Source organism: Microcaecilia unicolor, chromosome 12, assembly GCF_901765095.1.
Source record: "Microcaecilia unicolor chromosome 12, aMicUni1.1, whole genome shotgun sequence".
Lineage (NCBI taxonomy): Eukaryota > Metazoa > Chordata > Amphibia > Gymnophiona > Siphonopidae > Microcaecilia > Microcaecilia unicolor.
Window position 1 is genome coordinate 36,720,256 of NC_044042.1, and position 27,785 is coordinate 36,748,040.

The 27,785-nt window shown below is 42.5% G+C and overlaps 1 protein-coding gene across 2 annotated transcripts in view; it reads right to left on the bottom strand.

Moving 5' to 3' along the window:
- Positions 1 to 24,404, bottom strand: part of UBASH3B (ubiquitin associated and SH3 domain containing B) — a 183,361-nt gene extending 158,957 nt beyond the window's left edge. For both annotated transcript variants that reach the window (XM_030221789.1, XM_030221787.1), the window contains exon 1: positions 24,072 to 24,404. In XM_030221789.1, coding sequence (XP_030077649.1) covers positions 24,072 to 24,199 — 128 coding nt within the window. In that variant the 5' untranslated portion in view covers positions 24,200 to 24,404. The remainder of the gene's footprint in view (positions 1 to 24,071) is intronic.
- Between the last annotated feature and the right edge of the window lie 3,381 nt (positions 24,405 to 27,785).

Sequence of the window (27,785 nt, forward strand, 5' to 3'; positions counted from 1 at the left end):
GCCCTTACTGCTTTGTTAATAGGTGGCGGTAAGGGCTCCTGCAGGAATGGCCACACGCTAACTGGGAAATTAGCACATGGCCCTTAGAAAAAAAAAATTTTTTGTATTTATTTGTGACATTCGTATCCCACATTATCGCAAACAAGTTTGAGTGCAATGTGGCTTACAATAATCAGTATAGGATACATAACAAAGAATAATGCATAAGAAAGTAATTTTTTGTAAGAAAGGCGGCCATTTTACTGCCATGCTAAAAGTGGCTGGCCCTTTTTAGTTCGGCTTAGCAAAAGGACCCTGATGTGTAACCTTCAAAAAAGGGTGTAAATTCAGTTGTGAAGAGAGCACACTATTTTTGATACAGGAAAAAACTGACATTTTGGGGTTGTTGTTGTTGTTTGGGTTTTTTTTACTAGTTCTGGCACTGAATATTGGGACCTAATTCAATGCTAGTGGTCAGTATTTAGAAAAACGTTGACCACCACTGACTGAATACTGTCTGGCTAGAGCTCCAAAAGCTGTGGGCCTGACATTGAAAGGATTTATGCTCCTAAATTTGAGAGTTAAAAAATGTACTAGAACCGCGTGCCTAAATTTGTACTCAAACCCCCTGATGTTCAGCACATGGCCATCACCGGTTTTTAAGCTGCCGACAGCCATAAGTTGAATTAAGCCTAGATGTTCTATGCTGGGCCACGTCCGGATATCGACAGTGAAATCCAGGTCAGAGAGAACACCCGGAATTTAACCAGGCACTGGCTGATATTCAGACCAGTGATCGGTTCAGTGGATAAAAGACAGGACAGCCGTTTTGCTGACTAACTTTGAGCCCTTATTTAACTAGTTAGTGGACTGAGGTCCCGATGCACAAAAGTCTCCGGAAACAACAAAAGTTACAGAGATGGAAATAGCGAGCGATTCTGAAAAGAAATCGCATGCAAATGAGCTGCATGGAGATTTAGCGTGCAGCTTGGTAGGGAAAGCGCCAGGGCATGCGCATAGCAGTCAATCAGTAAACGTGGCTGCTATGTGAATGCCCAGAACAGTTTCACTAAACATATTCAGTGGCAATTACTAAGTGCCGTTGAATATCGCAGTTAGCGCTGAACAAAAAGCTGGCCATGTTGGGGGCCTTCTGGAGACGGAGTAGCACTTGGCCCTTTAAGTGCTGATATTAAGCTCTTAAGGGCTAGATTCTATATGTGGCGCTTGAAAAATTGGCGCCAAAAATATTTCTGTCTAGGCCTATTCTGTACACCGTGCCTAGATTTAGGCATGGTTTTTAAAATATGCCTAGCCTGTTTACAGAATACACCTAGCGGCTATGCCTGTGCCTAACTCTAGGTGCATCCATTTACGCCAAGTAAAACTTGGTGTAAATACCAGCGCCTAAATATACAGAGCAGGTGTATTCCATAACCCTGCGCGTAGATTGTTGGAATGCCCATGGCTGCGCCCCCTTTTTAGCAGCTTGCATTAGAATTTACATGCACCACTTTACAGAATACGCTTAGCAAGCTGTGCGCATAAATTATAATTAATGCCAATTAGTATGACTAATTGCTTCTTAAGTGGCAATTATCAGCGCTGATTGGATTGTTATGTAATTAAATTGTGTGCACAGATCCAGAATATGACCGGATTTGCGTGCTCAATTTCGGTCGTGCTATATAGAATCTGGGGGTAAGCAGCCAGGTTTACCACACAAAAGTCTGTCCTATTTTTATGTAGCAACCCACGGCAGCTTAAGTGCTCAATATAAGTGGCTATGTTTAGCTGGCATAAAAATAACTGAATTTCAAAGCCAAAGCCCGCACAGGTCTCAGGTTTGAATATCCCGGAATAATGCCGTCGGCAGTCAACAACACATTCACCACCCGACGGCTGAATATTGACCCCTAAGCTCCTACCAAGCAGAAACATAACCAGATTATCTCAAACATACCTAAACCTCCACTACCCAAACTGCAAAGGCCTTAAATACAAAGCAACCTATGCATCCAGCTTCTCCTATATAAGCACACAACTATGGAACGCATTGCTAAAAGATGTGAATAAAACCTACGACCACCTAAACTTCAGGAAATCATTAAAAACCAACCTGTTCAAAAAGGCATACCCCACCGACCCAACATAAATACCTACACCCTGCAACACAGCAAAACCAAAGCTCGTAATGGACACTAGATAACCTTACCCCTCTTCATCCCCCATTGTACCTGAAACACGTGTACCTTATCCGACCACAATATCACCTTGTATTTGTTTCTCTACCGGACTTGGCAAATGCCTTTACGGTACTATGTAAGCCACATTGAGCCTGCAAATAGGTGGGAAAATGTGGGATACAAATGTAAAATACAACAGTACTATAGTAGCGAATCTAAACTTGCAGTGTGCAAATTATAAAAAATGTAGCCAAAGTGGGGAAGAGACCTCAGAAAGGTGACAAACAGCAAGAATGCTGAAGTTACTCATAGAGGGTCACCACGCTTTCTTTAATCATCGGTCTCCAACCTACCACCTCCCTTTGTGTGCACATATAATTTTTTTCAGAAAGTTTTTTGAAAATCTGCTTAATCTGATGTGTGTAACCAAAAGGACTCAAAATGCAAAAAAAAAAACCACTTAGCTGAAGACAGCGTCTTGAAAGGGCCTACCCACCCAACGGAACCGTTTCACCGAGGGGCTTCTTCAGGAGAAAAGGACGCCCAGCTAAGGATCACTGCTCCAGTTGCTGATCCTTAAGTCTTCAAAATTGTGAGCCTAATGGCTTATTTTACCATTTGAAGTGGATTTTCCCCCTTTTTCTAGTATTGTTACCTGGATAGAAATGTAATAAATAAATAAATGAAATGTATTTTAGGTTTAAAATTATGGGCCAATATTCTTTACAAACTGACCGCCACTGGTAAATTAGACCCAGATATTCAGTGCCAGGCAATATCTGACCACTAACACTGAATAGCTGGGTCATTAGCAGTGCCCAGAAGTTAGCAGGTATGGCCAATAGCTAACTGGGCAAAATTAGGGCAGCCTTTTGTGTGGTCCAATTTACCTGGTTGGCTTAGTAGGCACCAGCACTGAAGATTTCCCAGTGCCTGTATAACTCCAGGCTCCTCCCTGACTCCATTCCTGGACTGCTCAGCACTAATCAGAGAGTGCTGTGGCAGCCCAGAACCAATATTTAGGGGCAATATCTGCATAAGCACCACTGAATATCAGCTTCGGGTCCACTCAGAGATAGATCATGCTGAACACTGATCTCTTAGGCTCCTAGGTTGGCTGAAAATAGGTCACAAATTTAGGAGCTTAATTTAGGAACGCGGCTTTTTTGACTGCCAAGCCCTGTCTTTTTTTTTTTCCCCCCTTTAACAAGGAATCCTAGGGAGCATGGGGAACTAGCTTACCCCTCTTGTTTCTCGTGTGCCCTTCACTTCTGCTGTGCAGATGAAAAGGGACTAGAATCAGGTTTTTAATTTACACAGCACAAATGTGACATCTTGTGGCATTCAAACCAGGAGAGAGTAGAGGTTGACTAAATGACGAACCAAAGAGGAGATGTTGTTTGAAAACTCCTTTATTAAAAGCACCAAAAAAATGGGCCCGACTCGGGCAGTGTTTCAGCAGCCACAGCTGCCTGCCTCAGGGGTCACAATAATGTGCTTTTTCAGCTAGAGCCACTGGTTTGATTAACTGCTGCAGTAGTACAAACAAGTTAAGATAACACTGTCAGCAGACTATGTAGTGCCTTTAGAAAATGAGTTCCAGAAAAACCACCATGAACATGTCAGAATCGCTCAATGCACTGTTCATCTTAGGGCTACATCTCTTTGGGCTTTTTTGACTATTGATAAGAATACAGTGCTGCATCCACTTGCACTCAGTTCATGTCACAGGGAGACAGCAGAGGGATTTAATTACACATTCAGTTTTTGTGAAAGAAATACATTTTTTTGTTGGACCGTTTCCAAACCTGCTCACAGCAAGCAGCATGTGGCCTACGTCCAGAGCAGAGGAAGGGTGACTTAATTAACATGCAGTCATAATGCCAGCTGAAGAATATTTAATAAATTAGATCTCAATCAAATTCCCTTCCAGCAGCCTCTGTTGGACTCAAAGGCGAATTAATTTTTCACATTAGGACAGTAATATGATGTACAAACCAGCATGAGGACTCATGGTTGTGTTACTGGAACATTCCCCTCTGCTCATTGCTGTGCACCTGACAACAGTAACAAACTTTTTATCTTTAGAAAAGGGGGTTGCAAATGCAGTCCTCCAGGGCTGCAAGCCCATCTGATTTTCAGTATCTGCAGTGAATATTTCTGAGATATATTTGCAGATATGTGGGCTAAACAAATGCCTAAGTGGTTTGTGACCCACTTCAATGAACAGAATAGCACATCTCTTCTCCCATCAGGGTCTGAATGTCTTCCTCTTGGTTCTAGGCCATTTCACTTGACTGGTTGAACATACACAGTGTATTTTATAAAGGTAAGAAATAAGATATCCTAGGGGTGTGTGCAAAAAAACATTTTAGTTCGTTGTTGGATCAATTGGGGATTTTTTCCTCTTTGTTTCAGAAAGTAATACATGCAAAATAGATTTAGTGCATGGTCTTTAGGCCACATAAAATTTCCAAACTGAAACCTGAAACTGAATGCACACTAAAACGAGCAACATAAATAAGTTAGGTGAGATTTCAGCTGATCTTAACCAGCTATGGGTTTAGCTGAAAATTTGCATGGCTTGGTTTTGGACAGCTTTTAGTATATACTGGGGTCACTCAACTGAACTTAACCAGTTAGTGCTGAAAATTAGAATTGGCTAAGCCATAAGCCCGCTCCTGGAGTTGCTCCTTTCTGTCCCAGGTTAAGTATATAAGTATTGCCATACTGGGAAAGACCAAAGGTCCATCAAGCCCAGCACCCTGTTTCCAACAGTGGCCAATCCAGGTCAGAAATACCTGGCAAGATCCAAAAAAAAAAGTACAAAACATTTTATACTGCTTATCCCAGAAATAGTGGATTTTCCCCAAGTCAAATGGTCTATGGATTTTTCCTTAGGAAGCCGGCCAAACCTTTTTTAAACCCTGCTAAGCTAACCGCCTTTACCACATTCTCTGGCAACGAATTCCAGAGTTTAATTACACGTTGAGTGAAGAAACATTTTCTCTGATTCGTTTTAAATTTACTACATTGTAGCTTCATCGCATACCCTCTTGTCCTAGGATTTTTGGAAACAAACGATTCACGTCTACCCGTTCCACTCCACTCATTATTTTACAGACCTCTATCATATCTCCCCTCAGCTGTCTTTTTTCTCCAAGCTGAACAGCCCTAGCCGCTTCAGCCTTTCCTCATAGGGAAGTCGTCCCATCCCCTTTATCATTTTCGTTGCCCTTTACTGTACCTTTTGTAATTGCACTATATCTTTTTTGAGATGCAGCGACCAGAATTGAACATAATATTCGAGGTGCGGTCGATCTATTCTTGAGAGTGGTTTTCTGTGTCCTGTGAACCACCTGTGACAGATAATAGGAAAGGGTTCTTTGACACGGTATCACTTTCAATAACTTTCCTGTGGGCAGTGTTAGCCACATGAAAAGTAAGGGGTTATTTATTGGGATTTATTAACTGCCTTTATGAGGAGATTCTCCCAAAGTGGTGTATAACGGGAACAGCTTGACAAAAAAAAAAACTTACAGTTTTGTTAACAGCATAACTGTGTCACTCTGTGTGTTTCCAAGTACCATTTGCCTGTGTGATGTCAGCAGTGGCGGTTTAGAACGTGCCTGCCCCTGAAAAGCTACTGAGACCTCTGTACAATCTGGCACCTTCTAGAAACTGTATCACTCTGTGTTCTTCCAAGTACCATCTGCCTGTTATGATGTCAGCAGTGGCGATTTAGAATAATGCTGCTCCTGAGACATTGTGCCTCAGGTGCTGTGCCAATGGGGCATACCAAAGGGGTTTTGGGAGGGCTTATAGTTTGTGAGTTGGAATCACAGAGAATTTGTGGAATGAAGGGATCAGTTATTAAAGTAATTGGATGGAGTTGATATACTACTGGTGGTTGGGAAGGAAGGGAAACAGGGAGGTAGCTAGAGGGGTTTCGCGTGGACTGTTGAGGGCCATTGTTTGTAGCAAAAATGAATGGGGTTAAGGGCAGATCTGACATTTGATAGTAGATTTGTTATTGACAGAAAAACTCAGTTTTCTTGTGCTCTCAAGGATTTAGATATTGGCATGTTCATTGGAGAGAAAGGCAGGGGAGGTTGGGTAGCAGTTACGACAAAAGAATTTTTGCCATGAGCTTAAGAGGAGATAGATATTCTGTATTCTGCGTAGTAACATAGAAAGTGACAGCAGATAAAGACTTGAACAGTCATCCAGTCTGCCCAACAGTCTCATTCATTCTCAATTGAATCAACAATGAACGTGATATTATTTACTTGATCATGGTCTTTCTTTGTTGTTTCAGGGACATAGACTGTAGAAGTCTGCCTGGCTCTATCCTTATGCTCCAACTCCAGGAGTTGCTGTCAAAGCCTATTCGAATCCATCTTGTCATTTGCGGGACACAAACACCATAAAAGTCTGCCCAGAACTATCGTCATGTTCCAAATTACTGAAGTTTCTGTAGAAGCTCTCTCTAGCCCATCCTAAGCCAGATTGCTATATGCGGAACTCAGAACGTATAAGCCAACCCAGCACCGGCCTTAGTTGATATAACCAGAGTTGCCATCTAAGCACCACTCGACATGCAAATACATTTTTTATACCATTCATTTTCTAATTGGAGATCCCCTGTGTTCATCCCATGCCACCTTGAATTCCGCTACAGTTCTCCAGCACCTCCCTCGGGAGGGCATTCCAGGCAACCACCCTCTCCGTGAAAGAATTGTTTTGACATTACTCCTAAGTCTACCACCCTGCAACTTCAAATCATGTCCTCTAGTTATACCATTTTCTATATTAATACCTTTCATGTATTTAAACATCTGTATCATATCTCCCTTGTCCCTCCTCTCCTCTAGGGTATACATATTCAGGTCTTCCAGTCTCTTCTCATATGTCTTTTGGTGCAATCCTTATATCATTTTTGTCGCCTTTCTCTGGACCGGTTCAAGCCTTCTTACTACTTTAGGAAGAAATGGCCTCCAAAACTGAACACAATACTCCAGATGGAACCTCACCAACAATTTGTACAGGGGCATCAACAACTCCTTTCTTCTGCTGGTTACACCTCTCTCTATACAACCTAGCATCCTTCTGGCTACAGCCACCGCCTTGTCACACTGATTTGTCACCTTCAGATCCTCGGATACTATCATCCCCAAGGTCCCACTCCCTGTCAGTGCATATCAGCCTCTCACTGCCTAACACATACGTCTCCTTTGGATTTCTACCCCCTAAGTGCATCACTCTGCACTTCTTTGCATTGAATTTTAATGGTCAAACATTGGACCATTCTTCTAACTTTTGCAGATCTTTTTTCATGTTTTCCACTCCCTCCAGGGTCTCCATTCCACTCCCTCCGGGGTGTCCAATCTGTTACAAATCTTGGCATCATCCGCAAAAATGCAAACCTTACCTTCTAACTCTTCGACAATGTCGGTCCACAAATATATTGAGCATAATCGGCCCCAGCACCATCCTTGAGGCAGTCCACTACTCACCTTTCCTTCCTCCAAGTGAATTTCATTAATCACCACCCTCTGGCGTCTGTCTGTCAACCAGTTCATAATCCAGTTTATGACTCTGGGTCCTAATTTCATCCTGTCAAGTTATTCAAGAGCCTCCTATGAGGAACCATGTCAAAGGCTTTGCTGAAATCGAAGCATGATGTAGAAAGTCCTGCTAATTAGGGTAGCTTTTTCAAATGACCTGGCTTTGTTATTGATACCTGCTGTATACTGCCTTGGGTGAATCTCTTTATAAAGGCTAGTGCCACCAGCTCTTGACTGGGATAAGTGGGAACAATCAGCAGAGGAGATTCTGTCTTCAAAGCTCCATTTGGTTGATTTTATGGTTTAGATTATTTAAATGCACACTCTGAAGATGCCCTTGATTTAAAAAAAAAAAAAAAAGCCTCCTTCCCATTGGATATACTAGATTCTAGTGGGCTCTCCAGATTATATCAGAGCTAACATCGGGGGAGGGGGCATTTATTTGATCCTATTTTTGTATCTGATTCCAACTCAAGTCAGTTCACATGATTCTTTAGTCTGGCCATTTTGGGATTGTGTTTTGCCTAAGCTATAGGGATGCTGTTCTGTGAAGGAGAATGATTGCAGACTACGGAAGGTGGTAAGAGAGAGAAATTGATATAATAGGTGGGAGTTAGGATTTTAAAGTGTCTCCAGAGAGGCATGTGGACACAATGGATATTATATGAGGTCTGGTATAGGAAAATACATTTGCTTCAGATACTGTTGCATCCAGATGTTGAAATGTGTATGGTGAGTAATAATAAGAAGTTTATTAAAGAACTATAAAAAAAAAAAAAAAGCCCGTTTCTCATTGAATGAAACGGCGCTAGCAAGGTAATCCCTTCCTGCCATTATGTTTTCTTTTCCTACCATCTCTATGCTGATGACTCCCCAAATCTACCTTTCTACCCCTGATATCTCACCTTGCATCCAAACCAAAGTTTCAGCGTGCTTGTCTGACATTGCTGCCTGGATGCTCAACGCCACCTGAAATTAAATATGACCAAAACCGAGCTTCTCATTTCCCCCCCAAACCCACCTCCCCGCTCCCCCCCCCCCGTTTTCTATTTCTGTTGATGGCTCTCTCATTCTCCCTGTCTCCTCAGCTCGAAACCTTGGGGTCATCTTTGACTCTTCTCTCTCCTTCTCTGCTCATATCCAGCAGATTGCCAAGACCTGTCGTTTCTTTTCTTTACAACATCCGTAAAATCCGCCCCTTTCTTTCCGAGCACTCTACCAAAACCCTCATCCATACCCTTGTCACCTCTCGTTTAGACTACTGCAATCTGCTTCTTGCTGGCCTCCCACTTAGTCACCTCACCCCTCTCCAGTCGGTTCAAAACTCTGCTGCCCGTCTCATCTTCCGCCAGGGTCGCTTTACTCATACTACCCCTCTCCTCAAGACCCTTCACTGGCTCCCTATCCGTTTTCGCATCCTGTTCAAACTTCTTCTACTAACCTATAAATGTATTCACTCTGCTGCTCCCCAGTATCTCTCCACACTCGTTCTTCCCTACACCCCTTCCCGTGCACTCCGCTCCATGGATAAATCCTTCTTATCTGTTCCCTTCTCCACTACTGCCAACTCCAGACTTTGCGCCTTCTGTCTCGCTGCAACCCTACGCCCTGGAATAAACTTCCTGTGCCCCTACATCTTGCCCCATCCTTGGCCACCTTTAAATCTAGACTGAAAGCCCACCTCTTTAACATTGCTTTTGACTCGTAACCACTTGTAACCACTCGCCTCCACCTACCCTCCTCTCTTCCCTCCCGTTCACATTAATTGATTCGATTTGCTTACTTTATTTATTTTTTGTCTATAGATTGTAAGCTCTTTGAGCAGGGACTGTCTTTCTTCTATGTTTGTGCAGTGCTGCGTATGCCTTGTAGCACTATAGAATGCTAAATAGTAGTAGTAGTAGTAGATACTGTTGCCTCCAGATGTTGAAAATGTGTATGGGTGGAGTAATAATAAGGAATGTTTATTAAAGAACTAGTAAAAAAAAAAAAGCCCGTTTCTCATTGAAATGAAACGGGCGCTAGCAAGGTAATCACCTTCTGCCATTAATGTTTTAAGGGAAGTTCCAGCATTTCAGGTAGTGCATTCCCTATAGAGGGAGGGTAGAATAGGACCTAAATTCTATATTAATGGCCCTTCTGCTAATTGGTTGGCTGATATTTTGAGAAGAAAAATTAGTGATTTGAAAGCTCCATTTCCTGTCTGTGATCAGTGGTAGTTCCTCAGATTTTAAGCATGAGGATAAAGACTCTTTCTACAAGATTATAGTAGATAAGAGTTTAGAAATTAATATTAAAGTTGGAGTCATCTCGTATGTCGCTGGATTCTGTACAGTTTTTCTGTTCACAGAGTCTGCTAAATCTCTGTTGCATGAGATGGATTTAAAAAAATAAAAACATTCTCTCTCTCTTAGGGGTTAGTACCTCATCATTTAAAAGAAGCATTGTGACTCCTATTATTATAAAGGGGGGTTTACATGCACAAGAACAAAAGCATTGTCATACTGGGACAGACCAATGTCCATCAAACCCAGGATCCTTTTTCCAACAGCGTACAATCCCTGGCAAGATCCCAAAAGGCAAAACAGATTTTATGCTGATTATTGCAGAAATAAAGTGGATTTTATCGTCTATCTTAATAATGACTTACGGACTTTTCTTTTAGGAAGTTGTCTAAATTTTTTCAAAACTCTGTTAAGCTAACTGCTTTTTATCATATTCTCTGGTAACGATGTTCAGAGTTTAATTACACATTAAAAGAAATACTTTCTACAGTTCATTTTAAATTTACTACTTAGTAGCTTTATTGAATGCCTCCTAGTCTTTGTATTTTGGAAAAAGTAAACAAGCGATTCATATCTACCTGTTCCACTCCATTCAGTATTTGTAGACCTCTATTATATACTCCCTCAGCCATCTCGTCAAGCTAAGAGCCTAGGTTCTTTAGCATTTCCTCATAGGGAAGTCGTCCCATCTCCTTTATTGTTTTTGTCGCCCTTCTCTAGACCTTTTCTAATTCCACTACATCTTTTTTGAGACGTGGTAACCAAAATTGCACACAATATTTGAGGTGCGATCTTAGATTTGTGTGAGAATTTTAGGCCAATTTCAAACCTGCCTATGATGGCAAAGCTGCTGGAGAAAGGAGCTGTGTCTCAGATTAGTAGCTTTCTAGAAGATATGATCTCCTAGATCATGGTTTTGGAAGGTTTGGGAACAGGTTCTGGAACAGAGTCAGTTACTTGCACTGTTGGATGAAATGTAGATTCTTATCTAAAGGTATTGTTAATATCCACTTAGTGCAGCATTTGACACAGTTGTATCTCGGATCCTGTAAACAGATGCTATCATCTGGGACTGTCTGGATCTGTTATTCTATGGCTTCAATCCTTGGATGGGAGAAGCTATAAAGTAGGTTTAATGGGGAATTTTGGTAAGTAAACTTCTAAAATGGGGAGCTCCATCAGGGTTCACTCTAATACCTATGCTAATTAATGATATTGATTGGCAAATCTTTGAAAATCGCTATTAGCGTAGAAGTGGCCTCTACTGCATCGTTAAAATGTTCGGTGTTATTTTAGAAGAAGGTGGAATTGGTTAGAAACAGGTTGTCAGGTGGTACAACAAGTTATTTTAAAAAACGTGGTGAGGAAAACACGTCCTTATTAGATGAGGGTATTTTCAGAACAGTGATACAAGTGATCGTTAGCTTATTACACTATTAAATACTCTCTATATTCGGATTCAGACAGCTTTGCTAAAGAGACTACAGGTGGCGCAAAATCAGTAGCTTGTTTTTTTAACTAGAAGTTCTAGAACAAGCCTGTCTAAGTTTGGTCCTCAAGGGCTTCAAATAGGCCGGGTTTTCAGGATATGCCTAATGAATAGGTATGAGAAAGATTTACAAGCCCACTACATTCATTTCAGGCAGATTTTTCTCATGCCTTTTCATTAGGGACATCCTAAAAGCTAGTCTGCTTGCAGCCTTTGAGGACTGAACTTGGACAAACCTGTTCTAGAAGAAGCCGAGCTTCTCCTTTGCTCTGTAGTTGCTCATTAGGGAAAAAATATTTTCAAATTGATAGTTTTAACTTTTAAAGTTTTGGTTGATAAAATTCCGGATATATGGTTCCAAGTGGAACAATACAGTCCTAGTTGTCCACTTTAATCATCACAGAAGAATTTATTAGTATTTCTGGCAAAGGCATTAGAAGAAAGAATTATGGAAAAGGCTGTTTTTTAGGATCAGAGCAGTGGAGGGGTGGAATAGTCTGCCAGATATGATTATAAAACAGTCTTACTCCCTCCAATTTAGAAAGGGTTTGAGCATTGGCTCATCCTGTTCTTGATGTCACTTTTAATATATGTATGTATATTCATTCCATTGTATGTTACTATTTGTTTTTTTTTTTGTTGTTTACTATCTTGATTGGTCTTTGACCAAGAACAGTACAAAGTTTTATTAGTAAAATGACCAACTATAAGTATAAATACAATGAATGAAGTAAACTTGGAGATGGCAGATTGAAATGTAGTATCAGAAATATACATATTTAACAGCACTGTAAAACAAGAATAAAGAGAAATATGATCAATCTAAGCACTATACGATAATACCATAATAGGCAGCATGGAAGAACATTCATATAACGTAGATATTAAGTTCCATGATGGACTAACCAATTGTTGAGCACCAAGAGTTAAATGAACACAGGAAATGTGGCTGGGGTTTATACAAACAGATGAGCACAGCAGAAAGGTCAGAAATAAAACTGTCTTTCTTAGTCTTTCAGAACTCATGGTTTCAAAGCAACTTTTTATGGCTCTGAAGTTTTATGGTAAGTATTTTAAACGGCATACGTTCAAATTCCATGCCCCCCCCCCCCCCCCCCCCCCCCCCCCCCCCCCCCCCCCCCCCCCCACCCACCCCCCCCCCCCCCCCCCCCCCCCCCCCCCCCCCCCCCCCCCCCCCCCCCCCCCCCCCCCCCCCCCCACCAGTAAAAGTTTCAGATGGCTTGGAGTAACAAAGGGTAGGTGGGATCCCCTTCCAAAGCTCTAACAGCTGATAGAGGATGTGGCCCTCCAAGGACCTGGATCTTCTCTTCAGAGACAGTCCAGGAGATTTTGTGCCTTCAATTTCATTTAATTTAGGGGCCCCTTTAAGTACATAAGTATTGCCATACTGGGAAAGACCAAAGGTCCATCGAGCCCAGCATCCTGTTTCCAAAAGTGGCCAATCCAGGTCACAAATACCTGGCAAGATCCCCCAAAAGTACAAAACATTCTATACTGCTTATCCCAGAAATAGTGGATTTTCCCCAAGTCCATTTAATAATGGCCTATAGACTTTTCCTTTAGGAAGCCGTCCAAACCTTTTTTAAACTCTGCTAAGCTAACCGCCTTTACCACATTCTCTGGCAACAAATTCCAGAGTTTAAGAGTAGCACTAGCGCGTGGTTACTGTGACCACAGGACGTGCTGAAGCATCCCGTGGTTGTATATTTCTCAGAGCATGCTAATCTCGCACTGCAAAATATTTCTTATTTTTCAGCACGTGAGGCGTGCCCATAGGTGGAGAATAGGCGTGCCCTGTGTTAATCAGGTAGCATGGGTGCATTGCCACGTGCTGCCCAATTACCGCAAGAGTAGTGCGGGAGCTCTTACTGCCAAGTAAGTAGGTAGAAGGGCTCCTGCGGTAATAGTCATCTGCTGGTTAGGAATTAGCATGTGGCCATTAACGGGGGCTTAGCGAATGTGGGCATTTGTACTGCCACACTAAAAGTGGCTGCAGCGCATGGTAAACTCACTCGCTGACAGCAGCGCCAGTCACTTTTTAAAGCAGCTTAGTATAAGAGCCCTTTAGTGATCAAACTGCATTTTTTAAATCGGAGCACTATAGAAATCCAGTGTGCAATAGAAAGAGAAAAATATTTTAAAAAAAAACATCAACAGATGAACAACAATAAAACCATCCAAATAAATGAATAGAAAGCATCTGTACGTGTTCATAAACAAGATTATAGTGCAAATTGAGTAAAACAGAAGATGACAACCCAGCTCACTGCAATTGCCAGTCAACCCACTTCAACACCAAATTAATACAGTACCAGTGCTATGACACAACCATATCATAAATAATTACCATCACCTACCTTACCATCCCAACACCTAACAACACTCACTGTAAGAATCCTAAGTTACCTCTGGTGCTAAGAGATTGTTAAAGAAGTGCTTCCCGAACTTTTATCCAATATGACTCCATTTTTATTCTTTAAAAGGTGTATGACCCTAGATGATAAAAACAAATTTGCAGACCTCAGATTCCCTACTATATCTCATCCACTTCCTCTTACAACCTACTTATTCAGTATTCATTTATTGGAATTTCTTAACCACCTTTATGAAGAGATTCAGTCAGCCCAGAACCCTGTGTTAGTGTGAACCCACAATCCCAGTACTATGTGGGAGTTTCTAGTCTAACAGGAAGTGCACACAGGAGGAAGAGGGCAAGACCTGTGAATATTCATCGACTCACAGGCCTCATGCTGACTACCACTGCATAGGTCATGGTAGAAGTCAGGGAAGCAGCCCTGTTTCTGTGACCCGCCATCTACTCATGACGTGCCCCCATTTTGGGATTCCGAACCACAATTTGGAAACTATTGTGTTAAAGTTTTTTCAAAAGCCATACCAGGCTGAAAAGCCAGGCCCTTCCAGTTTTCTGACAAAGAACATAATTCTGCTACCATCTAGCTCTCCTAGTAATACATTTCACAAAATGGGTGCTCTGTTCCTGGATTTAGAGGATCTGAAAAAGGAGGAATGGAGAGCAAGGCACCCCACATTTAAAGATTAAAGGTTGCCAGGCCAACTAGGGCAAGACCTTTTTATGCGCTGGTGTCTAGTGATGTCCCTACTCATGTCCCTATGGCTCCTTCCTGTGCCCTCTCCTTTTACCCCCTCTTCCGTTGCACTTTTTAGCATTATCTCATCCTTCCCCTTGGGCTCATCCCAGGCTCTCTACTACCTTCCAACCCTCCAAGACTTCATATTGGGCCCCTCTTCCGCACCTAGAGCTACACCTTCACCTTGGGCACTTCATTAGGAGGAGGAAAAGTCAACACTAAGCCTGTGAGCCAATGCACACCGACAGGCCCTGTGGTGGCCCCATCTTTCACTCAGATTTCCTTGGCAATATGTGGGAGGAGGGGGCTGGCACTATAGATCGAGGCATTTAACACCTTGTCATACTCCTTCCAATAAAGTTTCATTGTATGAACTTGAAGACTGAAATAATCCTGCAGCCCTGACATAACCCTGATCTTAAAGCAAATACTTTTGTAAGGATCATTTCAGGATCTTCACCAGTCCAGTATGTTCCTGGTTTCAAAACTTTCTACCTGTCGTATTCACAAAAAGTGTCTGGGATTTCATATACTTGGCCCCGGGAGGGCAGGTTTGCTTGTTCAGGGTAAGAGCACCTGTTCCCTAATTCTAGAAAACTGTGCACCTAAATTTCTAATTAGAGTACAAATTATAAAATATGGTCAGTTGTGTGTGTAAGTGACTTAATTAGCTGCTAAGTGGCCTTAACAACCGACTATTGGTCATAATTGGTGTTACTTGGCACTAATTGACATTTACGTGCATAACTGCCTTTAGTCGGTATTCTATAAACTGTGCGCTCAAACTCCAAAGTGTACAACTTCAAGGGAGGTGTGGACCTGGAAGGGTCATGGCCAGGCTGCTGCCACCCCCCAGTCACCTACTGTGTCTGCTCTCTCCCTTGGTCTGTCTCTCCTGCTCCTGTGTGCCAGGATCCGTGTTAACGCAGCTCTGCCACCACAAGCCCTTCTTCCTGCTGCGTCCCCTCCCGTCTGTGCGGAACAGGAAGTACTTCACACAGGAGGAGGAGGGACGAGGTAGGAAGAAGGACTTGTGGTGGCACAACATAGTTAACATATTAACGCAATAACCTGGGTCCTGGCACACAGCAGCAGGAGAGAGACAGACTGAGGGAGCAGAACCTTTTGCCTGTGTGCCTGTCACTGGAAGCCTTGCCGGCGCTGGGCCTCCCTTGAAGGCTAGGCCCAGGGGAATCTTGCAACCCTGACCCCCCCCCCCCCCCCCCCCCCCCCCCCATCTCGACAGCCCTGCATCAGGCAGTTAACAAGCACAGGTTATAGAATATTAAACATTTTACCCACCTAAATGTGTATAGTTAGACACAAGCATTTATGCCAACCATTGAGCTAGTCTTAGTGTTTGCACCTAAAGTTAATACTCTACTTAAACCAGGATATCTAATACCTAATCTAATTTGTATCCATACAGTTCAAAGTACTGCCACAACATATATGGTGTTAATTTTATTTTTGTTTTTATTTTAACTAGAGCACCCTCAGATATTCCCACTAAAAAAAGGCACACAGTATATTACTGTTGCTTAGTGGTGTAGCACTTCTTTCATCGGGTTGCTCATTTAATGTGTAATGAAACACCAAGTGAGTGCTAACGGACTGGCATAATATTTCAATAATATACCTTCTTAACCAGCCCTGTGTAAACCAACAGTGTCCTCCAATGGCAATACTATCAAGAAATCAATAAGCATGTATCTCATATATTCTTTTGTGCTGTCTCTTCAATGCCTCGTTATGTATCTAGCTTAAATGTTCGGCCCATAGCCTTCCCCTGAACATGCCCAAAGTTAGGTAATTGATATCACCCCCATAAGGTGAAGATCATTGTAGAGCTGATGTCACATGTTTGTCCGAGTAACCAAACATGGATTGTCAATTAGCTGCCATCTGGATACAATTAGTCCACCAACAGAACGAAACAATAAGTATCCACAAATCTCTGGTAAATAAATTGAATACAATACTCTACTTAAACCAGGATATCTAATACCTAATCTAATTTGTATCCATACAGTTCAAAGTACTGCCACAACATAAAGTTAGGCATGTAAATGCGGACTTACGCTAGTATTCTATAATGGCAGCTGCACGCACAACTGCCATTATAGAATTCATGCTTAGCACACATCTTGGCGCCTAACATTAGGTGATCTATAGAGAATTCTCCCCCCTCCTCACCCCTGGTGAAAATTGCAGCATGAGACAGAAAGTCAATGAGAAGGGGCCATTCCAGCCAAGAATATCATGGTGGGTGTGGTAAGAGGGCACAGTAGCATGCAAATGGGAGGGAGCACCACACTGAAGCATTTTCATCTTGTCTTGCCAGCTTTCAGGCTTGAGTGTGAAGCCTCCCTTGAGTTTTAAGGTACTATCTACATGTCAAGTGCATGTAAAACTCAGAGGTTTTATCCACCTGACCTTCTGCCTGACTACTGAAGGAGTGAACATGCAAAAAAAAGCAAAGCTGTGGATGTTCAGGGCTCAGCTTTCAGGCCTAGTTAGTTTGGATCTAGTGTGAAGCCTCCCTTGAGTTTTAAGTTAATATCTACATATCAAGTGCATGTGAAACTCAGAGGTTTTATCCACTCGACCTTCTGCCTCACTACTGGAGTGAACATGAGAACTTGAGCCAGAAGCCAAAGGAGGATAGACAGTTATGAAACAGTATGGAGAGGACAGAAAAGCCCTAATACAGCTGTGTACAAGTTATAGCAATCAGAGAACCACTTACCCAAAAGAACTGGGAAATAGTGAAAGGGTTCACGGACACAGAGAAAAGCAATGTATGGAGTGTTCTCTGCAATGCTTACTTGTAGTAAAGTTAGTTGAAGCTCCTCATATCAATCTGTGGTGGAGAGATCTACACCTAGGCCTTGAAGGAAATACCTTCCCCCACCTTCCTCCCAGAGGGAACCTACTGCCTTGGAGAAGAATGTTTGTGTGCTGAGTGAAGAGGCGATGGACAGGGATACAAATTATTGCTTGGAAGGCCTTGGGGTGACAGCTACCAGATAGACTGTCCCATGATAAGGCATACCCCTTTACACTTATGAAGCCAAGAGCTCTATCTTCTCCAGTGCTAAAGAGGCAGGCCTTGCTTGAGCAACAGAAAAAGCCACCATCCGTGCAGGGTCCTGGAAAACATTTGCCCCCCTGTTTACTAAGCCACGCTAACAGCTGACCCGCGCTAATGCCGACACAGCCCATTCACTTTGAATGGTTGGTTGGTGATAAGCACATCAGAAGAAGAACCTGGCTCCGACTTTTCAATCTGGTCTTCAGAAAACACTAGAGAATTATTACTCCATTAGTCTGCTGGCAAAGCAAGAGGAAAACACTTCAGTATGGTACTCCCTCCCATTTGCATGTTGTTGTACCCTCTTGCCACACACACCTTGCTCTTCTTGGTTGGAATGGCCCCTTCTCCTTGACTTGCTGTCTCATGTTGCAAAATACACTAGATGCCCTTACACGAAGCAGAGAAACCTGCTCTTCTGAGCCCAGTATATGAAATCCTAGATACTTTTTCTGATCACAGCAGGTAGAAATTTTGCTGATTACGGCTATGAAAAAGCTTGATGGGTTAGGGATGTGCTCTCATTTGAAACATATCATTTTTAGTCCAAAATAACAGAGTAAAACCCTGAAATTTCAGGAGTTTTCCTTTGCAGTTAATAGTGCACACACTTCGTGAACATTGAGCACTATTAACAAGACTCCCAGAAACAAAAACTTTTTTTTTTTTTAATCCTGAAAGTGATATGGAAAACTAAACAGAATGGACACTTTTGTCCTGCACAACCCTAATTTTTAGCGCCGTTAATGCGATAGGAAGTAAGCAGGCTTTATAAGTGAAAACTGAGATGGACAAGTTACAGCAATGGGGCTCACCCTCCACAATTTAGGAAGGTACTTCATCTAGTCAATCCTCAAACTACCACATTCAGGTACCATCTTATCTTCTAACCCAGAGTAGGCACTTCTAGTCCTCAAGGGCATGAGTTAGATTTTTATTTCATCCTCTGGAGCAGGAGTTCTCAACCCAGTCCTTGGGAAACACATAACCAGTCAGGTTTTCAGGATACCCACAATGAATATGCATGAGATAAATATGTATGCATTACTTCCATTGTATGGAAATCTGTCTCATGCATATTCATTATGGATATCTTGAAAACCTGACTGGCTTGGCCTCGGTGAGTCCTGAGGCCTGGGTTGAGAACTCTGCTTTGGAGGTACTCTGGAGGCAGTATGAATGCAAATCAATGTTATGCATAATCATTAGGGAGTTCTGCAAATCCAGCCTTGTATGTCCCTCAAGGTCCAGAGATTCTCCATGTTTGTTCTATCCTTTAAATCCTGTTAGAGGCATTCCATTTGTGTTACCGCTAACTGCTAAGGTTAGCAGTATTTCTCTATGCAGTGTATGTGGTTAATGTCGGCAGCTTCTGAGTCTTGAAGGTTTACTGCCTGACCTGTAATTGTTTTTCTCTTTAGGCATTTTTTTTTAATTCATGGTTATTGCGTCTCCTGCCTCTGTCAAGAATATAACACTGGAATAAGTGAATTTATTTATTATATATAATATAGCAATCTGTTACTTGTCATGCCACTCTGAAATTATAGATTAATATTACCATAATACTTCAAATGGAAGAGCAGCCTAGCTGTTAGAACAGTAGGGTGAGACCTAGGGAAGCCAGAGTTCAAATCCCAATTCTCTACTGACATTCCTTGCGATATTGGACAAGTCACAACACCTCCTTTTGCTTCAGGGACATACATTTGATTTTAAGCTCTGTTAGCTAGAGAAATACCTATTCACCTTGAGCCTGGGAAAGGAAAGAAGCAAAATCCGAATACCAAAAGAATATTTACATAGTAACATAACATAGTAGATGACGGCAGAAAAAGACCTGCACGGTCCATCTAGTCTTCCCAACAATTTAAACTCATATGCGCTACTTTATGTGTATACCTGACCTTGATTTGTTTCTGCTTTTTTCAGGGCACAGACCGTAGAAGTCTGCCCAGAACAAGGCCCGCCTCCCCCCACTGGCTCTGCCACCCAATCTCGGCTAAGCTTCTGAGGATCCATTCCTTCCAAACAGGATTCCTTTATGTTTATCCCACGCCTTTTTGAATTCTGTTACCATTTTCATCTCCACCACCTCCCGTGGGAGGGCATTCCAAGCATCCACCACTCTCTCTGTGAAAAAATACTTCCTGACATTTTTCTTGTCTGCCCCCCCTTCAATCTCATTTCATGTCCTCTCGTTTTACCGCCTTCCCCTCTCTGGAAAAGATTTGTTTGCAGATGGATACCTTTCAAATATTTGAACGTCTGTATCATATCACCCGTTTCTCCTTTCCTCCAGAGTATACATGTTCAGGTCCGCAAGTCTCTCCTCATACGTCTTGTAACATAAATCCCATACCATTCTCGTAGCTTTTCTTTGCACCCCATCAATTCTTTTTACATCCTTAGCAAGATACGACCTCCAGAACTGAACACAATACTCCAGGTGGGGCCTCACCAAGGACTTGTACAGGGGCATCAACACCTCTTTTCTTCTGCTGGTCACACCTCTCTCTATACATCCTAGCAACCTTCTCGCTATGGCCACCGTACATGTTATTATCATGTACCTTCTTATGAAGGCACCCTAAAACAAAGCTTTAAGCTTAACACACAGACTACATTCTTTGTTGAAACTATCTCCGACAAAGCTACTTTCTTGATAAACGCCTTGCTGAAATCAGTTACAGATGAATCCTTAATTTTGTTTTTCCTTTTCAGCAACAAAATACAACTGTTTCTGGGGCAGATCTAAAGGATTTATCAGGATGTCTCCTGCTCAATCCATTCTGGATGTAAAAAAATGTTGTGAATTTCAGACAGGAGACAATGGAAACTGGAACAGTTTATATATTCTTGTAAAAGTCAAATTAAATATAGCTGCATCATCTGTATTTTGTTTTTTTATTTTTCCTCCCTGACCAGCTTTCTGATTTTTGGTCCGGAAGTCAAATAAAATTAAAGCAGATGTGTTTGCTTCTCACATGCCAGGTACTTCCAGACTCTGTGAAACTTAACTACTTATCCCTAATGGCTAACTTAATAGTTCTGTAGGCAGAATGTGGTTAAAGTCTTGCAGCTTTCGAAGTTATGAAGGTTAACCCTTTAATTGGCTGCCTGACCTGTTTTTGTTTCTTCTGTTTTTCTCTTAAGAGTATTATTTAAAATTCACCCCGTCTTCTACTGTTATCAAAAACATAACATTGGAATAAGGGAATTTATTTGTAAGTGCAGTGTATAAATCTGTTACTTGTTATGAAAATTGAAATGACGACATTGTTTAATTGATTGACCAGAACTGTTTCTTAAATTATAAAAAAATAAAGATTACCATTTTGAAGAAAACAGCGAAGTCACCTTTGCCTCTGTCAGTTCATGGTCATTGGCTACTGAATCTGACCTCTTCAAAATTGTTCAGGTCCTGATGGCCTGGAATTATTTATTTATTTGGATTTTTCTTGCACCTTTTCAGGAATAGCTCAAGGTGAGTTACATTCAGGTACATTGTGAGCCCTCCATGGACAGAGAAACACCCAATCTATTTTGCACCTGAGGCAATGGAGGGTTAAGTGACTTGTCCCAGGTCACAAAGCACAGCAGTGGAATTTGAACTGGATGTCAAGCCTGGTGCTCTAACCGCTAGGCTACTCCTCCACTAGCATCATGTCAGCTGTGCATTCTGCCAGCCAAAATGTTGCTTGTTGCATTGACCTTCTATTTCCTTGTGCAGCTGAGCACTAAACCATGATTATTTTGTATATTCTATCCCACCTCCCATCCTTCCTTCCTTCTTTCTTTCTTTCTTTCAATGTAAGATCTAACCAGGAACTAGTGACAGCAGAATTACAGAATATTCCCTTAAAAAAAAAAGAAAAAATCATACCACAGGAGACCTTGAGTTCTAAGAGGTCCTCCTCACTACAGAATCTTACATAGATTTTCGAAAAACTGAAAATGCCATGACTTTTTTCAGCTGGTTTTGGATCTAGAAAACCGATGGTGCCTTACTATGCACCCAGCCCCCCATCTGTGTGTAAAGTATGTCCTTGCTGTTCTTACAAAGGGCACCTATGTCTGCTGGATTTCTTAATTAGCAGAGAAGAAAGAAACCTCAGAGGTTTATTTACAAAAGATTATTGTGCTGTAGAATCACAGAGTAATTAGAATGTTTTTATTTCAAAGCTAAGTTTTTAAAGGGAAAGGCAGAGTTTTTAAAACAATTTTGGGCTAGATCCATATGTTTTCTGGAAAAATGTTATGTAGCTTTACCTATCCTGAAAATATGTTTGCTCTAGATTGAATGATTTGGGGGAGGAAATGTATACACACACAGACAGAGCACATACATAAAACAATTTTTTGTAAAAAAATAAAAAGCAGATCACAAAAGGACCTTGTAAAGCTCTGATAAATTGATAAATGTCCCCTTATTCCCACTTTGGACTAGATTTTAATAATGATGCTGAAAAATCAGTGCTGAAAAATGTAAGCGCTGAGCACTATTCTATAAAGGATCTGCGCCTTTTACAGAACTGCGCTAGGCAAATAAATGGCGATTAACTTAAGGCACCAATGGAATGTATCTGTAGCAATGCACGTAAATTTTGGGATTGCCTTTGGAACATCCCTGGCCATGTCCCCTTGAATTTACGTGCTATAGGATTTACGTGCGGAGTGTTATAGAATGTGGCCCATGCATAAATCCCAATGAAGGCTGTTAATTGGTTATTAGTGGCCAATTATTGGCACTGAATGGCTTGTTAATCAATTAAGTTGCATTTGCATATCGGCAATGCTTGCTGATTTGTGCATACAACTTTAGTCATCATATATAGAACCCCCCCAGTTTGTGTTCAACATTGTCTCAGGCTTAAAAACTGAAAGTGTAAAATTCACCATTGTAACACCTTAAAACATGTGCTAGAAATACAGGAAGACTTTTTTTTTTTAAACTAAAAAATACATAAAGAAAACCAATCCATGGACTATCAGAGAACACCTAGTGCTAATTCCTCTGTGCCCTCCATCCATCACCCCCTGTGGTGGATCAAGACAGAATTTTTAACAAGCCGTTGTTGACACCTGAGTGGTTTGAATAACATAGTCATTAAACTGTAATGTTTTATAGAATAATGTCTGGGTTCTTGAATACAGCATGAAAAACATTTCGGTTTAGTCCCTACCCCAACTGCAACCTCAGCCTGGGAGTTGGAATGACTTATCCAGGCTCACACAGCAGCAACTGAAAATCTCAAGGTTTCAAATTCCTGGCCCTAATGAGAACAGTTCCTGTCCAGCATGACAACAAATGGCTTAGAACGCTAATTAACCAAATAGGATGCTAATCAATTAAACAGCTACATTACTTCAAAAATATACATGCAACCACTCCTGGTGTAGAAAGCCTGCCTATTAGACGCCTGATTTGTCAAGCAGCTCTTAATGATATGAGGGGGAAGAGGAACAATGATTTTTTTTTTTTTTTTTAATAATATTATTCTTATATGATGCAGGCCAGAGACCCCTGGCAAAGAAAGCTGTATAGGAAGTCAGCCAGATCGTTATAAAGAAAACCTTCTCAACATAAAAATTAATATCCCAAAATAATAATGGGGAAAAAAATCCCCCCCCCCCCCCAAAGTGGGTGACATTGGTCCCCTCCTCCCTCCTACTCACTCACGGTTCTAATACCGCCGCCCGTCTCTTAAGTTAAACACACACGGTGCAGTGAATTTGCTCCCATGCTCCATTTACATGTGGAACAGCATCAGTGCCTTGGCTCTTGTCAGCACCACCGATACTAGACCAAGAAAGGTGTCCTAAAAGGACCCCCCCCCCCCTCCCGGTACCATCAGCCATTATCAAAGCAGATGCTGTAGTCCGCGATGGGCAACACAGAGTGCAGCCTGACCATCTCCCCCTGGCCCCCTCCGGGCTCCTGCCTCCAGCCGCCAGGCACCGCAGTGGGTGACAGTGGCTTCCCTCCACTGCAGCATCCACCCATATCCTTGAAGCCTGCAACACTCAGCATACCAAGCTGTTGAATTATCACAGGCGTATGTCAGTAAAATGCACAAGCCAGCTTTAATTAAAAAAAAAATCGAAAGAGAAAGCATTCCTAATTACCTGCGTTACTGCACTGTCCCGGGGTCGCAGGGTACCTCCACAAACGCTGCATCCCTCCCCACCCCCCCCCCCCCCTGCAATTCCCTGGCTACAAGTACAGCACAAGACAACAAGAATCCAGATGTGTTTTCAGCCAGACTCTGCTGCTCCCTAGAAAACAAAAGCCATGCCAAGCAGCCCTGCTAGAAAAGAACTGGAGGTGTCCACTTACGCCCGAGCTTTAGGGAACCCCATAGATAACAGAATGTCCAGTGACGACCCATGTTTGATTGTCCCAGTCTTGTGCTGTCTGTGCCTTCTTGGGGTGACTTTGCTGTACAGGTCCTCTTTGGCAGCCATGGTCGGTGTGCAAGTCACTGTGGCATCGTAACAGTGTTTTCAGCCATCAGACATACACATAGAAACACACACGCACGCACACACACATACAAAAACCTCCCAGAGCTGATAAAAGGAAAGCAGCTGGTGTGTGTGTTATTTTACAGCAGCTCAGCATGTACGAGGCAGCTTCCTGGTGCAACACCAGCAGCTACTTATAAAGTCATCCTTGGGCTAGGAAGTGACTTTAAAAAAAAAAAAAAAATCTGCAACATTGCACTGAATGATCCACAGATTCGGCCGTGCCTCCCTTCTTTACCCCTGGCAGCATGGGTACCACGTAAGCCAGGCCATAGCAACTTCCTTTGCTTTAAGCACTAACCGTCAGGAATTCGCTGGGAATAATTTTTGAATGGATCAAAAAAAAAGGCAGATGTCTGGTGGGCAGAGGGCTCGCCTTCCTGTACGGGAGCCCTCCCCTCTCTTAAAGGGGCAGCGATCTAGGCACGGATCCAATCAGGCAGCCTACATTTGCATTTTCTGCCCTTCAGACCACTGCAACAATAGCCTTTTCTGGTCAGATATATGATATGTTTTGTGGTGCTAGGGTGGGGGGCGGGGCTAAGGCAGAAGATTCCAGCGTTAAAATCGACAACATCATTAGAGTTTTCCAAAACCCATCACACATCTATAACCTCTACATTTCTAATGTTTATTCACTTGCTTTTGGGATTAAGACTACCAGGCATGTCACGTGGACAAGCTGAGCCAGTCCTGGTTTTGCCTCCATTACATGTAAGACAACCTGCTGCAACAGTAGCTTCTTTTTTAGGGCCTTGATAGTTGTTGGGTATATAATTATAGTGGTGGTTCTCTCACAGAGCTTTGTGAGGTTAATTGGTTGGAAGTAGGTGTGTTCAGGTAACATAATAGGTGAAGCAGGAAGCCGCAGCTTCTTTTGCAGATTCAATATAATAATTTTGTTGACAGTACAGACACTGTGCATCAGTGGCGTAGCTACAGGTGGGCCTGGGTGGGCTACAGCCCACCCAATTTGAACTCAGGCCCACCCAAAATTGTGGCACTCTTGCTGTGGCTGGTGGGAATCCTTCTCCTCAGGCAGCCAATGCTCTTCCAAAATGGCATCTGGCACCACACACACCGGCCCCTCTGCACATGCTCAGTTGTCACCCATGCGGAAGCACTGAGCATGTACGGACTACTGGCAGCAGCTCAAGTTAAGTGCTGCCAGCTGATGTTTGGAAGGAGGAGGAAATCTTCAGCTGCTGCAGTTTGGGAATCCCCACCAGCCCAGGTATTTAATATTTTGTGTTTGAGGGTAGGGAGAGAGGCAGAATGCAGAGCATAGGGGGGGGGGGGGGGGCCAGGAGGGGCTGAATTCCATGCCCATCCATTTTGGCCTCAGGCCCACCTAAAATTGGCTGCCTGGCTATGCCCCTGCTTTGCATATGCATGCAAAAATGCACACGAATACACCATAGTCACATGATACACAGACAATATGGACATTTGTACATTCTTTTCACTAAATGAACTTTGCCGGATTTTCATAAAGTATGCATGTGCTTCCACTTTGAAAATTACACCAGGAAAACTATGGGGTCAATATTAACCTCACGGTGGTCAGCGTTATTTTTTAAATGCTGGCTGCCATGGGCTGAATTAGACCCAGATATTCAGTCCTGGCCTAGGTCCATCTGGGTCTTCGATGGCTTCTGGAAATTAACTGGTACTGCTAATAAGTACATAATAAGTATTGCCACACTGGGACATACCAAATGTCCATAAAGCCCAACATGCTGTTTCCAACAGTGGCCAATCCAGGTGACAAATACCTGGCAAGGTCCCAAAAAAGTTCAATACATTTTATGCTGCTTATCTCAGAAATAAGCAGTGGATTTTCCTCAAGTAATTTTAATAATGGTCTGTGCACTTTTCCTTTAGGAAGCCGTCCAAACCTTTTTTTTTAAACCCTGCTAAGCTAACAGCCTTTACCACATTCTCTGGCAACGAATTCCAGAGTTTAATTACACGTTGAGTGAAGAAACATTGTCTCCGATTCATTTTAAATTTACTACTTTACTACACATCTGGGAAAGTCAGAATGCTACGGAAGTGGCCCTACTTGTCTGGAAACTTATCCACCTGTGTTCCATTCCTAGACTGCCCCGACACTATCCAGATAGTACCATGGCAACCACACGTTGCATTCAGCAGTACTATCTGGTTAAGTGTCACTAAATATCACATGGGTAGCTAGTCAAGCCGCTCCTGTCAGAACTCTTACTGGATATTGGCTCATATCCCCAGGATTCTATATATCGCACCTAGCATTATGCGCCAAAATCCAAGCGTATTCTATAACTGCGCACGTAACTTAATTGGCTTAACAGCCAGTCGTTAACAGCACTTAACAAGCAATAATTAGAATTTACGAGCACGACTTCCTAAAGGGGTCTTTTGCTAAGCAGCGATAAGCCCAACATGGGCTTTCCACTCGTTAAACAGGAAGTACTGCCAGGCTACTGAGCAGGCCGGCAGCAGTTCCCACCTCAGCACGCGCCATTTCTGGTGCTACAACAATATTATTATTTTTGTAGCACTGGTGTTTACCCGATGGTAATCAGACAGTGTCGCGTGCTGCCCGGTTACCGCAGGGTTAGCATGGGAGCCCTTACTACCACCTCAATGGGTGGTGGTAAGTGCCTCCACCCCAAAATGGCCATGTGTCAAGTGCTTCACTTGCTGCATGGCCATTTCTTTAAAAAAAAACCAAAAAACAGCCTTTTACCTGCTGTGGTAAAAAGGAGGCCTCAGCTTTTGCCATCACCTTTAATACCTGTTCGGCCACATACGATCACACCCAAGTCCTGCTCTTCTTTCGTGCACAAAAGTTTTTCATCCCCTAAAATTCTGAGATAAACAGCCATTCTTACTCTCCCTTCCTTTCCTTTTTAAGATTGTAACTTCTCCTGGCCTATTTTTAGATTGTAAGCTCTCTTGAGCAGGGACTGTCCCTCCCCGTGTTTAAACTTGTACAGCGCTGCGTAACCCTGGCAGCGCTATAGAAATGCTAAGTAGTAGTAGTAGTATTTTTAAATGTGCATTTATAAAATAGACATAAAACAGATATCTTTATGGACTTTTCACACAGGTGTCACTGTTCCCTCTAAGCTGAGTGGGAGTCCTCCACATATAGTCCTGCCAATGGAGGGCGCTGTTTCACTATCACGTTTTCAATAGAGACAGGCAAGCTTTTTAGGATTCCAGGGAACTTTTCTTTCCCTAGTGACAGACGAGCAGGAAGACACAATATTGAAGCAGCATCTCCCACTGTATGTCTGGTTTGACAGTGTATAACATCCTTTGGGCACAATGGTGAGCCTATACACCATTATGCACATGTCTGGTGAAAGCAAATAAGCGTTTTATTCTTTAATATCCAGCTATTTTAAAAGTGTTCCATGTGGGTCACTCACTGGCATACCCTAGACACTCTTACATTGGCTCATTACTTTGTCAATACTCTGGGGGCATGGGACCCTCCTGCTACACCATGATTTGCTGTACTATTGTTCGACTGAAG